Below are 22,105 nucleotides of genomic sequence, written 5' to 3'. Positions count from 1 at the left end.
TGAAGAAAATATTAATATTAAAACAAATATTACCTTTTTAAAATAGAGGTACTCACTGAAGGCATTCCTTGATCCATTGCTGCTTGTGCTTGTTTGCAGTGTGTGCTTGTCGTTGCAGATGGAGACTGAGAATGTGTGCGTGAAGGAAGAGTCTGTGGTGCCGGAGCCTTTTGAAGTCGTTCTTTTTTCTGTGAAGAAGGAGTTTGAGGTAAATGCTTCGTTATTTCTTAAGCCTGCCCCACACGACACCCATTTCCTTAACAGTTTTCATGTAATTTTTATGCTAGCGCGCCTGCTCCCGTGTGGGTAACATTTCAGCACCCTTCCAAGGGGTCTGGCTCTGGGTATAAAAGTTTTCACAACCGAATAGACTTGTGTAGTTCGCGAACGAACTAGTTCGGAAGAGCACTCCCACAGACGAACTACGCGAACTAGTTCCCAGATCCCTCGCTCCTCAGTTCATTAGTTCGTTCTTTTTCCAATCTCCTTCTTTTAGTTCTGTGCACATGATCTGGCTCTTATCAAAAGTCGTCACTCGTTCTCCCTTTCGGGTATTAATTACGGCTTTGTCGCTGGTCTTTTTGGCTGGCTATCGTTATCTGCTCGGGTCGGAGAGCTGAAATTTCAGACGTCTAATGGATACTGACTTTACAAAAATGTTGACTCTTGATCGCTGCAAATGTTTACTGCAATGAAACATTTTCAGATGATAGCTTTATACTCGTGTCTGAGTCTGAGCACGGTAACTTCGCGGTGGGGAAATCGTGGTGTATACTGAGAACAAGTCAGACATAATTACATTAGGTAGTTATATCAGTGTTTACAAAATGATTTCAATATTCATAAAATAATTTTGACAGCTGATGACAACTTTAATATTAAAATTTTGACTTATATATAACCATTGTTAAATAAACTTATTTTTGACGTGACGTCTAATAAATCGATGAACGCCGGCTGCACGCACGAAAAAGTGTCCCGGTATGTACATTGTCACGTTACGCCGTGTCCCGTTACGCTCATTGTACGCTTGCGCCGCATCTATCTCTCTTCCACTCGATTGGAAGAACCATCGATTGGACTTTTTCGAGGCACATTAAACTTGAAACACTCCCATTAGTTTCCTACTTTTCCTATCATCGTCCTATCCTTAACAGAATAACACAGATTGGAAAAAGTTAAATAGCAAACATGTATAAAAGTTATAGTTAAAATAATCGCTTCGTTAAAGTAATAAACATATTTGAATTAATGAGTGCAAATAAAAGTAAATTTATCAATTAAATTGTAGATCTCGTTTCACTCCTTCTTTGTATAAATACAAAATAGTGATAATTCAATAACAATGATTAAATTTTATTCATAAAAGTATGCTATCATTTCACCAATGTTGTGTAATGACGTCACGTTAAACGTTCGTCCGTAAACCGACTTTACAGTCAAACAATTTTTTGTTGATTATTTCTAAAACTTAAAAAAAAAAATTGTATTTTTATAGGCATACAACGGTACGTTATTCACTAAAATAAACACATTTCATAAATAATATTTCTTAAACTACCTAATAAATAAATTCTTTTAGAAATTAAATTTTTTCGATTATAGTGTATGTTAAGTGTTGTTGAACTTGATAAATTTAGTGAATTATATATAGGTCCTATTGAACATACACATTCTTAAGTAACATTAGCATACAATCTTACTTGAGAGTTTTTATTAGTTTATCTATGTCTAATTGTAAGGTAAAAAATTAGAAGAGTAATGGGTCTATTTCTTAATAATTTACGTAATTTTGTAGCCTGTACATAATAACGCATTTTTTGTTGATTATTTCTTAAAAAAATATGATTTGTATATTTATAAAATGGTATTTTATTCACTAAAATAAACGCATTTCATAAATAATATTTCTTAAACTAGCTATAAAATAAATCATTTTATAAATTAAAATTTTTCGATTATATTATAGTGTATGTTAAGTGAAGAATAAAAACAGAACTTTTATATACGCCATTTTACCCAATTATGTAAATTATTGTTTTATTTACTCATTTGATGTATAATAACCCAAAAAATGATAATAATCTAGGCGTTCACAACACTGATCATTATAAAAAATAACTATTATAACATTAAAGAAGATCGCCTGCAGTAGCGGTAGCAAAGCGAACGAACTATCTGTGACCTGTCTTCTTTGAATTCGAGATGGGAGCGTACGAACTAAAAGAGCGACCTTGTTCGCCAAGGAGCTGCGAACTAAAAGGAGCGCTCCCGGTCGCGAACTATTATGCGCAAGTCTACAACCGAAGTCTTAGCCAAAACTGTAATAGAATGTGTTCTATTTTTCTGCTATACCCACGAGCTGGAGCCGTCAAGATGGCGGACCCACGTGTTGCAATATAACCCCGTATATAGTCTGTATTGTCAACATTAAGGGACGTAACAAATGTAATGGTATGCCAAATGAAACTTTATAATAGTAAAACTACTATGGAATATATTTGTTAAGCTGAAATTGCCACAGAAAGAAGTAATCGGAAATTTTAAAATACGTTATAAAAATACGTTGCATTCTATATTACCCATTATCTCCTATTACATTCGTAGAAGTTGCGGTAGCGTAGTGGCGAAGGGCACGATGGCAACGGTAGAAGGGTGATTTTGAATGTGGTTCGAATCCTCATCAGTCCAATTGTTTTTTAGTTTTTTTTAAATAACAGATAATTAAATTGTACATACTGTGCTTTCTGCAAATATAAATTATTAGAATTAATTTATGATATAATATTATTAACTACATTTAGGTGTCTCAGTCCATTGATTTTATTCATAGTACTACGTACCTAGATTTATTTTTACTTTTTAAAAAGTAAAGTAAAATCACATGTTCACAAATAATTTAAACCAAAAGTTAATTTTATAATTAAAACGCCAACGTTTATTAAGAAACAAGTGTCCATAAATTAATAATGAATAAACTGATACTTCATAGCGACACACCTGTGAGGGTAAAAAAAAAACATGCAAAATGTTTTTCTTCACCTAAGATTTAAATTTATTACGCGGTATGTGCGTGTTTATTTGTCTCACTGGGTTACAAAAATATTAGTTACAATTCCTCTAATTATGTAGTTAAATATATAAGTAATCAATAAATCTTATATGTAACATATATGAATCGGTAGCATTTTTTTACTATTACAATGAAATTAGCTTGATTAACTGTATAATTAAATTAATAATAGAATTTAAACCGTACATAAACTACATTTAGTAAACCCAATGTCCCTTGTATCATTTAAATTTATATATTTTTAATTTTGAAATTAACCTACAACTTAAAAATATATTTGTAATTCCAAAATTGCTCTTAATTTGTTTTTAAATACTAAACCAATTTTGTTATTTATTTGCAAATGAAAAATATAAGATAAAATATCAAATAATATTTCCGCAAGTTACATAATTTTTAACACAAACAGGTGTAACTTTCACTTTTTTTTCAGTATTTTGATAAGTTGACTTCAACAGGTTTATCCTCCCCTGATATGTTTGCTTTGGTCGGCAACTGCGTTGGCTGGTTTTCTGTTAGCATTCTAGGTATCGTGTGTATGGAGTTAAGAAATCTTTCTGCGGTTCTGCTATACAAATTTTTATGAAAATTTTTATACCCATGGGTATAACAGAAGTTATAGCAGAAAATGGGCATCGTGTGGGGTGGGCTTTAGTCCCAGCAGCCTAGATACAGTAAATCAGTACTGTAAAAATTAGAATCATATCAGGAAGGACCTGGGTTCAAATCCCAGCCTATCTATCCAGATTTAATTAAGTCTTTCTTTATCACCTGAAGGCCACAGTCGTTGAGTGGTCAGTACACAAGCCTCCCTCCAAGTAGATTCCCAGTGGGGTCTAACAACAGCTGTTGCAGTTGCCAGTGGTTTTTCTTAAGGTACTTATTTTCATTTCTCCCACCCATTCATACCGTGAATGCTCCATTATCCTGTAAGAGCTTAAGGTCAACAGACGTTAAGCTTAATTCATTTCCATTTCCTAAATCTCTCCAGGATTATTCGCGGATTGTTCCATACTTTAGGCTATGCCCGATGTTTCTCTTACTTACTTGACTTGTGTTGTGCATTTTATTCCTCACTAGCTGCCCGACCCGGCTTCACACGGCTATACTAATGGAAAAAAATTAAGCCACATCTCCCATTTACATTAATGGTAAATAAAAAAAATTCAGTAAAAATTTATTACAATGCTGTATAATGTACCGGAGAGAAAATGAATAGCATCGATGGTTTCCCGACTCGTGCACGCAACGTACAACTGATGTACCCGTACTTCGCTACGGCAGTCTACAGGCAGATCACTTTTGCGCCGCTCATTATACATGCCCCTCCTTGTGGGTACGCCACTGCCGCGCGATGCCCGTTGCCATGGAGACGCAGAAGGCATGAACATTGCAAAATCCTGTTCTCATGCAGACAGAGTACCCACTGTTGTCTGGTTTTAACTACCCATGGGATCTAATTTTCGGAAAATGTCATCCTGCGAAACATAAGGAACATTACTGTGAAGTTTCAAGTCTGTAAAATATATATACTTGAAAAAAGGGCAATAAAAAACAAATTAAACACAGAGAGAGGAAAAAAACAATAGTTTAAGTTTGCGATTTAAAGTGATAAAAAGTATTTAAATACTAATTGAACTCTTATGAGGGTACTGATTGCTTCGTTGTTAATATCACACGGGTGTTTTTTACTTGTATGGGAAAATTAAGAATGATAAGGCATCTAGTGCGTGGCAACAATGTTAATAGGCCTGCGGCATTGTCAACACACACTTCGTACGTGTACTGCATGTTGTATCTAACCCCCTCCAACGCATTTGATTCTAAATTGGACTTTTAGTAAGGATCCCTAATGTTATTGATAATATAATATAGCCTATAGCCTTCCTCGATAAATGTACTATCCAACACTGAAAGAATTTTTCAAATCGGACCAGTGGTTCCTGAGATTAGCGTGTTCAAACAAACAAACAAACAAACAAACTCTTCAGCTTTATAATATTAGTATAGATTAACCTCAGTGTTAATGAAACATAAAACCAAAATAATTAATCATAAAATAGTATTACAAATTTACAAGTATTACTGACACTAATTATTAATTTAAAAAAAAATTATGAATTAAATTATTTGTAATGACCCAAGAGACAGTTGCAATGAAAAAGATGAATTATATTTACAATATGATATGCATAGGTATGTACAATTTAATGAATAACATGCTTTGAATCAACAAACAATTCTGTAATATGTACGTAATAGTTCCTCAAAAAGTTTAATTTTAAATTTTGAACTCTGTTAACGGAATGCCCAGTTAATTGGGTCACGGATAATCAAGGTATTCTCGTTAGTATAACCAACAGCATCAGACTTATATAAATGTTTGATAGAGTCCTTATTTTGTATTATTGTGCGCACAGTTAACTTGCTTAAAACTAAAGTGCGACCAACATAAGTGTAACTTTCATTAAATTCTGCATGCGTAATATTTCTAGTTTTTTCTCAAATACTTTAACATTTTGCATTATGCTCTCATTTGGAAGCCATAATTCCAATATAATTCCAACCGCGGTGTTTACGCAGATTAATGGGCAGACGTTTCTTTGTGTTTGTGCGTTCAGTTCCCTGCCACTGGCTAGACTGAAGTTCATCACGGCCTGGTCTGGGGCCTTTCGTCAACAGTACAGCCAGGTGGCATACGCGTGGATGTAAAAACAAGGCCAACTGCAACTGCAACTGAACTTGCCATAACTGATGTTTGTACAACAGCCAATAGGGTAGTCGTATCTGTGCGCGCATCTCTTCCCTCCTTGTATATCTAACTGTATGCAACAGTACATCTGTTGTTTACTGAGTTGAAACAGACTTTGTGGCGTCATGACCGACTTTTTTTTGCCTATGACAATTTCGTGCTGACTGAAATTTACAGATGTGCAAGACTGGGACAGTAAAATTAACATTGCGCTAAATGAATTCGCGCAATTTGAAGACGTGCTAAGTGAGGGATTGGTGTACATTTTTTCCCTGTACTGGCTGCGATAATTAGTCTGCGTCCAATGTTCATCTTTGGGGGGTGCCCCTGCCCCTTTCTCCGCTACCCATTAACTATAGGAGTGCTTCCACAGAGCTCTTAATACAATCTAGCCCATTGTCACCTTCGAATGAGGGTGGGGCTTGTCCCCTCTTCCCCCCTCTAATGTCCCTGGGTCATTTTCGAAATACAGACAAAACTTTCATTTAGAATAAAACACAGTGGCTGTGTGCACAATGACAAATTGTGCCCTCTTTCCTGATACACATTATGACCATATGAGAAGCAAGTCTCTACTTGGCTCTCTGTGACAGTTGCTTGGAATGGGTGATACAACACCGGCGGCGGTGTTGTTTCTCAAGGGGTGAAAATGCTATGCAATTGAAAACATTTTTTTTTTTTTAAATTTGCTTAACAAATTTTGACCCTTAATTTTTGTTTGGTGACTGGATAAGGGCTCGACTTTACATATGTCACTAAGGTGTCTCATTTCAACTTTACAAATAATGATGAAAACAAAAAAAAAAACTATCGGGGAAAACCAGTAAATAACTGGGAATTTTGAAACTCTAGTTTGGTATGTACCATGAATTATAACTATTTATTTGTTTGATATTTTACAAATAGCAGATAACTGTAGCATAGCAACATATATCTGTTGACCGAATTGGCTACAAAACACAACATACAATACCTATATAGTGGAACATCCATCAAAACTGTCTAAAACAACTATAGAGTGGGCAATCTTTTGGTAAACCCAAATTATAGTTCTAACCCCCCCCCCCCCCCCCCCCACCCGCCCCCCCAGAATTTTATAAATCAGGTAAAAACTTATTGTAATCGTAAAATCTTACTACATGTTCTTTTCTTAGAGTTTCCATTAAAACACTTAATTACTAAGCCACTTAATGGAAATGAGCATTATGGCACCATCGTCTAGTCAAGTTTCTTCCATTTTCTGCATTTGTTTTTTTTTTCTGACGCAAAACCTCCAGTCTTTCATGTGACAAATCAAGGTAATAGTTTTTGGTTGTGGCTTCTGTTTATTATTACAGTGGTTTAATATCTTAAGATGTAAAAGTAAAATGACATGAGAGAAGAAAGGACAGAAACTGATCTGTGACTTCCTCCTCTTCCAGCTTAAGGCTAAGATCCTGAGTTTCTCCCGAGCGCGCAAAGAAAGAACATAACACACGTAGTTCCAAAATTCTCGATAGAGTGCACTAGCTGTATGGATGAGCTATGGTACGATGAGGGGGGTGGTGGTGCAGGAGTAGGAGGAATGAACGTGCTTTTCTTAGAATTCCTTATCGCCCAGCGGGGTGTCATGTTCTTCAACGACCTTGCAAAGGGTGGTGGGGGAAGCCAGCCAACTGCCTGCCTCGGAGAGAAGTAAGATTTACGCTCGGTTTTCTCTGTCAATTCTCCCCACACTTCTTTGAACGTTCGACCCTCAAAGGGCCTAAGAGGATAAATATTACTATTTTCGGTACATTTCAGTTCTAAACCTGTAAGTAACCAAATGCAACCCAGCAGAATTATAATAAATATTAATTTTGTGCATACATATGCAAACAAATATAACGAACACTCACTTATACGATAAACATATTGTACATTTTACGCGTTGGGTTGGTGGCGAAACTCTTAGATTTGGCCTCTTCTGCAAGTTACGCAAGATCAAGTTTTTAGTTATTTATTATAACATATTCGACTAGTTTGACATGCTTATACTAAATAAGCTAATCCTTGAGATGACACAAGAACTCTCGTACACAGCTGACCACTAAAATCAGTGAGGTTGGCCAGTAATGCAGTTTTCCATCCCGTAAAAATAAAAAAATATGTTTTGTTATATACTGTACGATAAAGGTTTTGCACTTCCACAGGTTTTCTTGCTTTACACATTTTGTCACAGCTATATGATTTAAGGCTCGGTCTCAGTCATGAGTAATTGTCCTTGCGGCACTCTGGCCGTTGAGGGGTGGAAAGATGAGCAGAATTCACAACACAATGCCTTACCCCCTCTCTAGACCAGCGAGGGAGGTAGGTTTTCCTTCGCCCCTTGGTTACCCTTCACCCTACGCATGGAACCGGTATTTACGGACTGCACCCCTCCCCCTCTGCCTTCCTGTAAGTTGTTATCTCACCGGCTACCGGGAGGGAAAATCCTTTCGTCTGGCCAAGGCTCAGTAGCCTCACATTTCAGACATGTGATTTGTCACGGCTACTATTGGTAACACACCGCGCCAGTCAGAAGGTGTCGTCTGCGTGTCATCTGCTTTGATATTAGTTTGTATAGACCTAGTAACACAGGATTTTGCCCTGGTTTTATAGCTAGTTTGTTTTTATTTCTCAGCGCTATGAATAAGTGTATCAGTATAAATAGTTTTCCAATAAAACATTGGGAAATAATAATAAAAAATTAAAAAAGATGGTGTTTATAAGATCTTCTTTGGCTAGCCTTGCGCTGCATTCCTACTCCAGACATTACAATCTGTAAGTGCGAGGTTTACTTTTACCAATGCCAAACAGCAAATCGACACATAAACACATTGCATTTCTTGAAAACACTGTACCGTTGTCATGTAATTTTCTAAACACGTCAAATTCGGCCATTAAAAATACTTAAAGGAAACTACGCAGGCAAGATTTAAATATGCGCTTTTTGACTGTTTTCACAATTTTGTTTTCTTTTCATATACTAAATAGGATAAAAACTAAAGGATCATCCCTAGATAATAAATGTTTAAATTTTATTTAAAAAAAACATAATCCCACACCGTTTACTTCCTGAGATACGCGCATATGCATACAAGCTGAGTCTCACTAAAAAAAACTACGCCCCAAGTCCTCTTGAATAGATGTATGGGAACGTTTTCAGTTTTCTGTATAATTAGTTTTAAGACGCAGTAATTTACAATAAAAGAATGTAAACATCAACGCAAGTTAGTCTCCAAATGAAAAAAGTTGTCCGATTACATTAAAAATGTCAAAGAACCATATTCTAAACTCATCCGCTTAAATGTCATGCTGTAAACAAGGGAGCGTGAAAATGTTCTGCATTTCATGGAGTAAAGCGGGAGAACAAATTCGATACTAATATATATATATATATATATATATATATATATACATACACACACACACACACATATATATATACATATATATATATACATATATATATATATATATATATATATATATATATATATATATATATATATATATATATATATATATATATATATAAAGAAATAAAATCGTACAGATTTGGTACTTACTACACCAGAAAGTGAACTATAGTTGTTTCTATAAGATCTCTTCTCCCGGCAGCAACAGCTACAACTGTGAGTAATGGAATGCCATCATGTTCTTTGTGACCACGTTTCTTGGCCTCTTCAATTTCTTCCTTCACAGCTGTTTTCATTTCAGCTTGCGCAGCCTTCGCCCAATGTTCCTCCAAACAAATTGTCATGATATTTTTTAAATGTGTTAGGTGACATTCATGGGATATCCATTTTAGTCATCATTTCTTCTAGCTGAGACTGTCCTCCGCCAGTACTTATTGATGCTGACACAGCAGCAGTGTTTACATCCATGGATTTAGAGGCTAGGGATGCAACATCGCTCTTAAAAACATCGATATCACGAACATCGATGTTCAAACGAAAAAGCATCGATGTCAAAAAAACATTGTTCTGACAACCGATACATCAATGTTTTAACCGATGTTTTTAAATATCAGGAAAAACATGCCAAAATGATTTAAACTATAGTATGTAGCCAAAAACCATACCTACTACAGGTTCCTGACCACAATATCCACAACCCATTTACAGTCGTGTCTTATGCAGAACAAAAACATGTATTAAAAGCAAAGTCTGCTACCAAAAACTTTAAAATCCGCATGAACTACTTGACCAGCTCTCAGTAAACTTCATAGAGTTGTGGACAAATTTAAATGACTACAACTTCACAACTTTAGCAGAAATCAAGGTAAACATTAAAAGGGCATGTACGTAATTTAAATGTATGTAAAACTGGCCGTCTGTTCGGGGTTTATGTGTGTTAGTGAGGCGGGATGATAAGCGCGACGCTCGCTGGTGCTTCTAGCATGGTGTCGCCTCTAAGCGCAAAGCTCTGAACTGGCGCGCAGTCTTCTCGTCATCACAAGATAGCTGTGAAAGTTGAGCGGTGACCGTAACATTATATAGCGGAGAAATGAAGATAAAGGTGTACTGCACTGCCCTTAAGTGGTTTCAAGATTCTGTATCGGTTGTTTTATGCCTAAAAATCACTCCAAAATCACGCCTTTTAACCATTTTCACTCTACTAAAAACACAGTTTAAAAACTTAATCCGAATTCAAAAGTACCTTTCGGCATTCAGCGAACACTCAAATGCTTTTCGTAAACAGACCCCATTCGGATATCTTGAGTAGTTTTCAAATCACGTTTTTCCTGAAGCTCTGCGCACCGTGTGTGTGCCCGGACAGCCTTGTTTTTTATGTTTTTAGTTATCATTTTATGAATATATTGTAAATAGTAAAGATCATGAGAGATCTATCTATCTATCTATCCAAAAACCATTGCGATACGTCATCTAGTTTTCAAGAAACTTTTTTTTTAATTTTCGATACTTATAAAACTTACATTTTTAAGTATAAATATGTGTTGTAAATGCTAAACCATTTTGGTTGTTATCCTTATCATTTTTTTCCCAGTATTTTAAGAAGTATAAAATCATTCTAAAAATAACTATTTTTTTACACAATTTATTTTTAATTGAAAAAAATAGGTAAAAAGCATGAAGTGTATGTGCAGGTTTAAAATGTTACATTAATTTTCTCAGAGCTAGCGAGACCGTATTGGTATAGATACCAATAGCTTGTATGTACAACAAGCTATGAAATTGTCCATAAAGTATCGCTGCTTTTTCCCTATATTTTTATAAATTTAAAAGAAAATTCTTATTCAAACAAATTTTTTTAACGGTATTTATTTTTTCCAAATGATTTTACACATCTTAGGCCTGTTCCACAATGACACGGAAACGGAACAGACGGAAACGGAGACGAAAACGGAGTATTGTTCCGTTCCGTCCGTATTTTTCTTGTTCTACAATACACGGACCCGTAAGAAATTTTGGCCAATAAGAAAGAGCGAGCGTGACGTAACTGAAAACTACGAGTATCAAGTGAACTACCTGTTAAATCGAAATGTATGGTTGTTAACTTGATTATATAGTAAGTCGATTTATTATTTTTTTTTTGTTTTGCGTTGTGGTAAAGTAGTCCTTCTCCGTCTTGTCATATATTGCAAGTATATTTAACCATGAAAATTAAAAGTTCATCAAAATTCGTCATGATGAAACCCACGCGCACAATTCAAATTTCAAAACAAATCTTGTTTTGTTGTTCACGCATAAAAAAAAAGTAGTCGAGAAATACGGAAACAAACATTAGTCAAAACTAATATCTTAATTAACATGAACGCGCAACTGTAGCTTGACAACTGCAGTGAATAAATAACGTGCTCCTATTGGTCTAACGGAGTAACGTAAACGGAAGACTTCAGCACTGCTGAGCAGGTCCGTACGGGAAGGTACGGGTCCGTCTCCGTTTGCGTGCTATTGTAGAAGCTTTGTGTCGTGAAATACGTCTTCGTTTCCGTGTTCCGTCTCCGTTTCCGCGTCATTATGGAACGGGCCTTAAAGTACTGGAAAAAAAATTGATACTGAAATCAACCAAATAGTTCAGTATTTACAACATTTGTGATACTTACTTAAAAATGTAGGTTTTTATAGTAAGTATAGACAGTTAAAAAAATTGTATCTTAAAAACTAAATGTCGTATCGTAATGTTTTTTATATATTCAATAAATATTCATGTAATGATAGCCAAAATATTATAAAAAACTAGGGCAATTTTAATGATGAACGATGTCGATGTTTTTAGACTTTTTCGTCGATGTATCGCTTTTCAAAACATCGATGCTAACATCGATGTTTCATGAACGATACATCGATGTTTTCAAAACATCGATGTATCGTTTGCATCCCTTTTATATTCGTCCAAACGGTGGATTTCAAATCGCACAATTGTAATTTCAGTACTCTTCCCAAATTCAGGCCTTCTCTTTTCTCAGAAATGGGAATCATATTTTTCAATGAACAATGAAAGGGAATGTTGTCATCTAAGGTTTTTAACAGTTGGAAAAGGAAGCAGATATCAACAATACGTCTACATTTAAAGGAATATGCACATTTCTGTGTACTCGTATCAACATCATTGATGTTTCTGGAAAAAAACAAAGGTCACCATTACGGATAATGATAAATGCGTACTGCGAAGTGCAATAGAAAACAGTTTGTTTATATGGTTGCTATTAAATACCTATATAAAAAAAAAACAGTACGCTGGTACAATTTGTTTGTAAATAGTTATATGCAAATAGTTTCCCCTCGTCAATACTAACACAACGCAGTTTATAACTGTCTGCGAGTACGTTTAGTTTCAGGGACATACAGTCAGGTAGGGACAATTTTCAAATGTTGATTTCAAAAGACCTAATCTTACCGTGAACAGCCTACACGGTAAAACAATACATACTGTAAAAAATGTTTTATACTTTTTTAAAAAAAATTCGAAACTAGCTGGCAAGGATTTTATGGTGACAATACACATTATTTACAATATACGTTTTACAAGTAATTTGTGTGTGGTCTACCAGTATCATATATCTTGTTGTATTGTCGAGTGAAAATAGTTTTTTTTTTAAATATTTGGCTATAATTTATTTTTAAAATCGCAAAATTCTGTATGTGTAATTTTATACATTTTTGAAGTAGCTAATACCACCATAGATAAGTGTAAATTATCTAATTTAAGTAATTACCTTAGTTTGTATTATGGTACTTCTGTTAAAAAAATAATAATAGTTTAAGAAATTAAAAAAAACATGCTTTGATAGAAAAACAGACTAAAAGTAAAAAATAGATGGTTTAAAAAAAACTACAAATACACGCTTTAATAGAAAACCAAACTAAAATAAAGAGTATAACATAATTTTTAATAAATTTAAATTAAGAATAGTGTGACAATCAAAAACCATTATTTAATTTAAAAAATGTGTGGGGTGCTTTTTAAGATATTTCCATAATGACTCTACTTTTACCAATATCTGTCAATAAAATATTACAACAATTGACATCAAGCAACTCCACGTTTTTTACAATAATTTATTTTTGTTTATCAAACTATTCTTAATTTAAATTTATTGAAAATTATTTTCTACTTTTTAGTTTGGTTTTCTATTAAAGCGTGTTTTTTAGTTTTTTTTATTTTTAGTTTGGTTTTCCATCAAAGCATGTTTTTTTAGTTTTTAAACTATTATTTATTTTTCATTTTAGATTAATTTATCATTAATGTGTGGTTTTTAATTTTAAACGATAATATATTAAGCTCCCTCTGGAAACTTTATTTCATACGAGTACATGGTGCAAGACACTACCGTGTCTCCGGGTATAAAAAATCGCTAATCCTGAAGATCCTGATCAGGATAATGGGTCAAACTGGTACTTTCTATAGAATGAAACTCGGTGGTGCTTTGTCGTCTCGAGCTAAACAGGGCCCGCTCCCGCGCCGACGAAGCTAAAACAATAAAACAAATACCTGGAACGCGGGAAAGACATCATACACCCGACCGACCACTTCGTGCATCTACGTGTATTGTCGGAAGCAAAAAAAAAAAAAGAGGGTCGCAGGTAAGTTGTGGCCACAGCGGGTGGTACCCCACCCCCTAATCCCCACTTGCGAAAGTCCAAGCTCTTGCTCTGCCGGAGCGCGGAGGGGAAGGATATTGCCGGTGGTGGGGGAACAGGACTCAGGGTCGCGCATTCTTGAGGCAAACGCCGGAACTAAAGATATATATATTTGAAATACTGTTTATAAGCAAACCATCTATCGAATGTACACAAATGTATATATATTCAGTATCGTCGTAATATTTCCAATTGCTGTATTTTAAAATAAAACCATTTTTTGATGATTAAAAAATGAACAAATATAATATTTTTTTAAAAATTATTAAAAACAGTTAAGCCGCTAACTTTTACTATGCAGCCAATGTTAACAATGTCTACTTGCTGTAGATAATTAATTTGAAGCTTTAAGATGTTTTTAATCTGTGCTAAGAGTGCAGCAAAATGAACACTTTTTCCCATTGTATATCTGCTATGAGACCGAGCCTTAACATCTAATTACGTGACTTTATGTTGCAAAGCGGTATTTTTTATATATGATAGACTACTTTGTTACTTTTTTTTTTTTTTCAGAATCATTAAAATAAATTTACGAATGAAAACACTTTATAAACTTTCTCTAGTGCTTACTCGCATTATATTTACATATATGGTTCTTAATATTTATGGAATATAATGAAATCGAATGCACATGATGAGGTGCATTATACTTAAATCATGTTTGTGATAATTGAATTATCTGTATTGAATTATCTGAATTGAATTTTCTGTACGACAATATAAAAGGTGACCTTTTTATACAATCAATTTATATTTGTAATTGAATATATGTCCACAAAATATTGCAACTTATTGCACTAATTTTAGTTGTTTGAATGTATTATGCATGTAAATATGTATACATGAGGATAGAGCTGAAGCATTTTTTTGTTTGCTTTTTTAGCCGACGTGCAGCTTGTGGCTTTCGATAACCCCTTCATTTTTATCTATTATGTATGATGTTTTAAATCTATGTTATTAGTTGCTCAATGTCCCTGGAATTCATCAAAATTTGTTATTTTAAAAATACGTAATTAAAATTTACAAAATAAGCTATCGTTTAGCAATCTATTATTGAAATTCTTTAATATTACTAGAAATAATTATGAAAAGTTAATATTATTTACTAATAAATGCACAACACACAGTATACCTATTACCAACCAAACATACATAAATGTCAATAAATATTTGATAACTTCCTTATGTAATACATACACATTTCCTCGTGTACTGTTTTTTTCTCTCGCTAATCCATATCTTTTGATTCAGTAGCAGTAGGCCACCGAACGATGCTGTTGTAGAATTCTTGATGTTCGTCAGATACAAATCGTAAAAGTTTTTGTAAATCATTGATTTTTTTCCTTTTTCAGAGGAACCATTCCTGATAGGTAAGCTAGTTTTGTAGGAATGGTTGCTATTGGTTTCCCAGGTTGTGCAAGACAGAATGTATGGCTCACTAGCCATTTATAAATTCTCTTGCCAACATGGTACCTCTTAACTCAATGTTGTAGGACAAATGTATCATGTTGCTAATACCAAAGTGGATTTTTTGGTCTTGTGGCACACTTTTGCAGGACGTTTCTTCTGATATACAGTTCTTCTTATAGTACAGCTGCCACCAGTTCTTGAAATCTAGAATGTCAGCAGAAGTAATTTATTTGAGAATAAATTTGTGTGTATTGCTGGATGCTACTATTAACGTTGTGAGTTCATGCACACTGAAAAGTCTATCATGGCGTTTGATGTATCTCTTTATAATACTGAAATCTCTGTCACATGGCAAGAAGGAATGGCCTCTTACAGGGAAGAAGTGTTAGATTTTGCTGAACTGCCGATTGTCAGTCATTGACAAAAGTAGTCTGGATAAAGAATGGTTCTTATTTTGTCCACTACAGTTGTCTGAGTACAAATGTATCTCAGTAATCTCTGGTGAGACATCCTTCAAGTAGTCATACAAAAAAGAACAAACTTCGTTTGGTCCCTTCTTTGCGATACCTTCATGGTAGATATATATTTTGGCAGTTTTGTTAGTTATATCATGTATGCCAAATACATTTACAGTTAATTGGTGCGGATAGAATGTTTCCTGAACAGGAACCTGTGGCAACTTTATGTTTTGCATGTAGTCAAAACATAATGCTAGTACATTAGGCTGGTTTGACGATTCGGCATCTGCTTTCATTTGGTTATAAAATTTCTTGGATCGCCTGTTGTGAACCAAAAGTTCTGCCGCTGCACACCTTTTAGCAGCATCATTGAGATGAGGACTTCGTAATTTCAACTGTAATTCCTCACATTCACAGCAACAATCAACTTGAGGGCATCCAAACGATAAACAGAAATTAATTTTGAAGAATTTTGCATAGAACTGATAGCTTACTTTAGTTTTGGGATTGTTTTCCTTGAATAACTTATACATTATAGTCAAGTTGAGCCTGGCATCTAAATATCTTCTTTCCCTCCCAGAGTAATGACTTTCCTTCACAGGAAAACTTTCAATGTGTTCTTTAATAAGATACCCTCGTCTGTGATGGAATACAATTTACACTGGAATGCTTCCCTCGCATATCTTTGGGACTCTTCCCCAGTATACTTAGGCTCCTGATTCGTTTTACACTCTTCATTGTTATAGAATGTAAAGATAGAAATGCTTGAAGACATACCTCAATCCTTTCTTCACCAACAATTGTGTGGTACTTAAATGATTTTACATTAATCTTCGTGAATCTTCTTTACGAGGATGGCGTTGCTTGATATCATGAACGTCTATCAGCGATTGAATAAATATGTCTTGCTCATCTTTTGTTGACAGACCATGATATCGGGTTAGAATTTCGTGCTGGTCCTCTTGACTGATTCCCTTAAAACAGTCCTTCCTCTTACACCTAAAAAAAATAATTCCCAACATTTTGGTTATGAACACTAAATTTAACAATATGATACTTGGCTATACAATAAGATTTTAAGACATTACGTATCTATTTTAATTTGTAATAAGCAATATTTACCTGCAAGGTGTTCCTGTTTTTTTGACTGGCACAAGCTTCCCTTTGTAATCTGTGTATTCTCTGCCCTTAACTTTTGCCAACTTAGTTATATTTCTAGCCCATGAAGAAGGATTACTCTTCCTTTTTTTCCCCACCAAAGGGCTTTCTTCCATTTCCATACTAAGAAAATCGACTCTACCAATGCAATTGTAACAAACTATATAAATTACAGCCTTGCAGCCTACTGGCAAACATAACCTCACTTAACTATCAGCTGTTAATTTGGCGCAAATCAGTAAGTTGTGCCAACATTCTTTAATATAAATGACACTTCCCTGCAAAAAGGTCTTCAGTCATTGACTGAGGACCTTTCTGCATGGAAATATGTAATTCGGTAGTCGGTTTTTTCTGCTTTCTAGTCACTTGACTGAGTCCCTTTTATTGTCAAAATATGTAAACCATCTATGAAATCATGAATATGAAGTTAACACATTTTCGATGATTTCATGACTGAGGCCCTTTCTGCAGGGGCTGATTCATGTAGGGTGTAGGCTAATCGTCATAGGTAACAAAATAATATTTCAGAGGTAGCTAGATAAAGTGATACGCAAAGAGTAATAATTCCCCCCTTCCCAAACCGCTAAAAAACAATTGACACGTTACCACATGCAAAATACTGCTTCAGATCTGGACCTGGATCATTTAAGTAGGAAAAAGGTGTGCGTGAATTACGACCACTGATGTAATACACGGAAATCAACCGGAAACTAAGTGTTTATGAGCAAGGAATACTGGTACAATAAATATAAGTCATGGACGTAGTTTTATTGTAATTTATACTCACGTTTTAGAAATTGTAATTGCGGCATGCCAAATTAACATTTTAAAATTGCATAATAAAGAAAAATTGAGAAACAGTAAAAATTAGTAAGCTTAATGTATAATTAAATGTCTTCGGACAAATGAAAATAAAACAATTTGAGGACAAATTATTTATTAAATAGCAATGTATTAGACAAATTTTGTAGCAAAATAATTACACATTCATTGCAAATTAATAAGAAATATTATAATTTTTCTAAGATATACAAGTATCATTACATTACATTTTCGGCAACTGGTACATATAATTATGCTATGGGCCCAGTCAATTATACATTTTCACATTTTAATCAAGAATACATACGGACATAAATGTATGAGGCACAGAAAATAACAAATATTAATTGATTTACACTAAAATCTACCCTGTTCACATAGCATACAAACACCAATACAATACTAATTTGAAAAACGTTTTTGGAGGCAAACATAATTTTATTTTAATGACTCTGAAATTGAATCGGGCTCTAATAGCATTATTACACGAGTATTATACTTTGGTTCCTCCGAGCCCAGGCTTCAGGCTGAGGATTGAGGATGGGGTCAATAACCGATTGCTCTGACGTCACGGCGGCCATTTTTGGTGTCAAAATTCCTTTAAAAAATTTACTAATTTGAGGGAAAAATCCCGTTTGAGGGAAAATTTACCGTTTTAGTCATCAAAAATGTCAACGGCTTGTAAATTCCTAAAAGCTGCTTAAATTCCTTAGCGTCAAGTCGCTCTAAGATGCCGAAGTCATGACCTTGACAATTAGGATGACATCACCACCATTGTGAATTATGTCGTAACTGTTGCACACCGTGAGACAGCAGTTATCACTCAGTTCCCACGCAGTGGGGGAATTCCCATCTTTATCTATCTCTGAGGGGAATTACTGTTTCTTTCTCACTCACACATACATGTCTCTTATGCCTCTCTTTCTACACATCACCCCAGCCCAGACACAGTCCCGTGATCTATAATTATATTGCAACACGTTAATTAAAATTAAGAATAGCAATCATAATACAAATTACTTGACAAAATTCAACTTATTGAGAAAAACCTAAAAAAGTAGGCCTAAACAGGCAAAAATCTAGTACAACGGCTCATTTGTGAATAATTAAATAAAAAATAGTAATGATTGAAAATGTCTAATAAAATAATAAATACCTTCTTAAAAACATAGCAAGTGAAAATAACATATATTAGTATCCATAACGTCTGATTATACTGTTTCATAACTTATACATCACTCAAAAAACATTGACTTATTACTGCTTACATATACAAAAAAGAAGTTTAAAAGAAAATTATTTATTTAGGAGGGCAGGGTCTTGCAATGTTACATCAGTTTGATATAGGTAACCAATTTGTGTACCAAGTGTAGTCCTCTGTTACAAAAGGTATATCTTCATTCTTAAAAATAGCTTCATAGTAAATAATATTGGAAAACTGGGGCAAGGATAGCAGAAGTCAACACGCTCAAATGCTTGTAATATGGTGTGTGCAATTACATGTGTCTTATGTTTCTCAAACAACAGCTAGAACAATTCATCAAGTTTAACAATGAAACTAACAAAATCTTCACAAGGCATCATGAAAGCTCCAAAATCTCCACGATTACTTTTATATGCTCTGAAATAACTTAACAATTGTGAACTGTCAGTGAGAATGGCATTAGCACGTGCATAGTTTTCACATACTCCACAAGAATGTCGAATGAGAGCTTTAGACATAAGATAGCCACTAATGTAAACTAATGCATTCTGCTCTGGAACATTCAGATGGCAGTAATCTTGAGCATTAACACAACAAACACTTGAATTTACAACGAGATGAACTTGCATCCGGTTGTTCGAACAATTAAATGCTGAACAGTACGTTGTCCCGCAAGGCTTTTTACGTTTTTTTCATTCTTCCAAGATCAAGTCATTAAAAAAATTTGAATGGAAATTCTTGCAGACAAATTTACTTGCCTACGAATCTGAGTAGTAAATCCAGTGCACAAAATCACCACAATATTATTCGAAAACAATCGGTCGCTCAATACGCTAAGCACACGAATACGTTGGAGACACAGTTAGAACATGGCGGCCGTCCACGTGATCGAGTTCGTGATTGGCCAGTGGAGTTCGCTTCTGATATCCCTTATTTATTCTGTGGTATTATATACTTCAGGCGAATACGGACACGGCCTTACAATCTTCAATTTATCTAGAAGAATTAATTTAAATTTAATAGAGTTTAAAATTGATTTTATGAAACATGAAAGGCTATTATAAAGTTTAAATCCACTGCAGAAACAATTGCTAAGCCAGTATTTTTTTGTGGTTCTCTGCATGTGTATTTTTTTGGTTGTTTGAAGTATTTTTTTCATGTTGTTTTGCTATATAAAATGGATACAAAGATAAAAATACAAGGAACAGGATGAATCTTAACGATTTAAATAGTTCTCGGTAGTGACTGAGGTGGTTTATTCATTTAAATTCTTACTGTTCATTTTTTTCCTTTAAGTTGGATTTGTTTATAACTCTAAAAATTAATGCCGCAACTAATAGAGTGATTATAAAAAATGCTGTTAGTATGCAATTGTATTGGCATGAATTTGCTAGCCTTTAAATCATTGAAATAAAAGTAATCTTTTTTTTATAGTTAGGTAGATTTCGGAGAAAGACTTCCTATTATGTGTGTGTGTATATATATACACACACACAAAAAACAACACACACACACACACATATATACACACACATATATGTGTGTGTATATATATGTATATATATATACACTGACGTTGTCCCAAGTGCTCCCTTCGCTCGCAAAGGTCGTTATGTCCCCTCGTCGCCTCACCAGGGTTGGGGGGTAGTTCGCGGCTTCAGGAGTCCTGCTGCGCTTGGGACGTTTTTGCGGGAAGCTGGCTCCGGGTGACGCGCAGCGATGCGGAGCGCGTGTAGCATTGCAGCATACATGCCATTTCTACTAATAATATTGTTACTAAGAATGGGTTAGGTTGCCAGTATATTTTATTCTGAATTTATAATTATTTAATAATCATGTTTCTTCTGTCATCCTTTCAACTTTGTTTTGCTAGTTATATTTACCTAATACTATGTGTAGTGAGTTTTTTCTATTATTTATTTAAATTTTAATATTGTATTCTAATTATATATTACGTTTTTATTCATATGCAGATGTTGCATAATATTTCTAGAACAAGGGACTGTGTCTGGTGTGATGGTTAGAAAGAGAGGCATGAGAAGCCTGTAAGTGCGAGGGAGACAAAAGCAGTAGACTTGTGTAGTTCGCGAACGAACTAGTTCGGAAGAGTGCTCCCACAGACGAACTACGCGAACTAGTTCCCAGATTCCTCGCTCCTCAGTTCATTAGTTCGTTCTTTTTCCGATCTCCTTTTAGTTCTGTGCACATGATCTGGCTCTTATCAAAAGTCGTCACTCGTTCTCCCTTTCGGGTATTAGTTACGGCTTTGTCGCTGGTCTTTTTTGGCTGGCTATCGTTATCTGCTCGGGTCGGATAGCTGAAATTTCAGATGTCTAACGGATACTGACTTTACAAAAGTATTGACTCTTGATCGCTGCAAATGTTTACTGCAATGATACATTTTCAAATATGATCGTTTTGTTGATGATAGCTTTATACTCGTGTCCGAGCATGGTTATCCCAGGGTAACTTCGCGGTGGGGAAACCGTGGTGTATACTGAGAACAAGTCAAGACATAATTACATTAGGTACTTATATCAGTGTTTACAAAATGATTTCAATATTCATAAAATAATTTTGACAGCTGATGACAACTTTAATATTAAAATTTTGTCTAATATAAAACCATTGTTAAATAAACTTATTTTTACATTTCATACATTATTTATTTGTCATTTAATAAAAAAAATAACTAAACAAGTTGTTTTTATGACTGTCTTAGAATGCCAGTACATGCAGTGTTAAGTAATTATCTCAAAAATAATAAGTGTGGAGCACATTTTTTGTTAACTTCACTCATATTTATTGTTAACATTTTTTTATTATTTCCAAAATTCGTGTGTGTATGTGAAAAAAATTCTTAACTACTATGTACTAAACATTTGACATTGTTGACTGTAGATACTTTTCATGTTACCCTATATGCTATATTCTTTAATCATATGTCTTTAGCTCTTGTGAATGCGCATGTCTAAAACTTGAAAAAAAAAAATTAAAATTTTTATATTTATAAAACTGTATTTTATTCACTAAAATAAACACATTTCATAAATAATATTTCTTAAACTAGCTATAAAATAAATCCTTTTATAAATTAAATTTTTTCAATTATATTGTATG

At 34.3% G+C, this 22,105-nt stretch overlaps 1 protein-coding gene across 4 annotated transcripts in view; it reads left to right on the top strand.

The window, feature by feature from the left end:
• Positions 1-22,105, top strand: part of LOC134527977 (gastrula zinc finger protein xLCGF3.1-like) — a 137,098-nt gene that overhangs the window by 5,634 nt on the left and 109,359 nt on the right. For all 4 annotated transcript variants that reach the window (XM_063361109.1, XM_063361106.1, XM_063361104.1 and 1 more), the window contains exon 2: positions 119-208. In XM_063361109.1, coding sequence (XP_063217179.1) covers positions 119-208 — 90 coding nt within the window. The remainder of the gene's footprint in view (positions 1-118; positions 209-22,105) is intronic.

Source organism: Bacillus rossius, chromosome 1 (genome assembly GCF_032445375.1).
Source record: "Bacillus rossius redtenbacheri isolate Brsri chromosome 1, Brsri_v3, whole genome shotgun sequence".
NCBI classification, from domain to species: domain Eukaryota; kingdom Metazoa; phylum Arthropoda; class Insecta; order Phasmatodea; family Bacillidae; genus Bacillus; species Bacillus rossius.
Note: the sequence above shows the minus strand (reverse complement) of the source record. Positions and strands in the feature narration are given on the sequence as shown.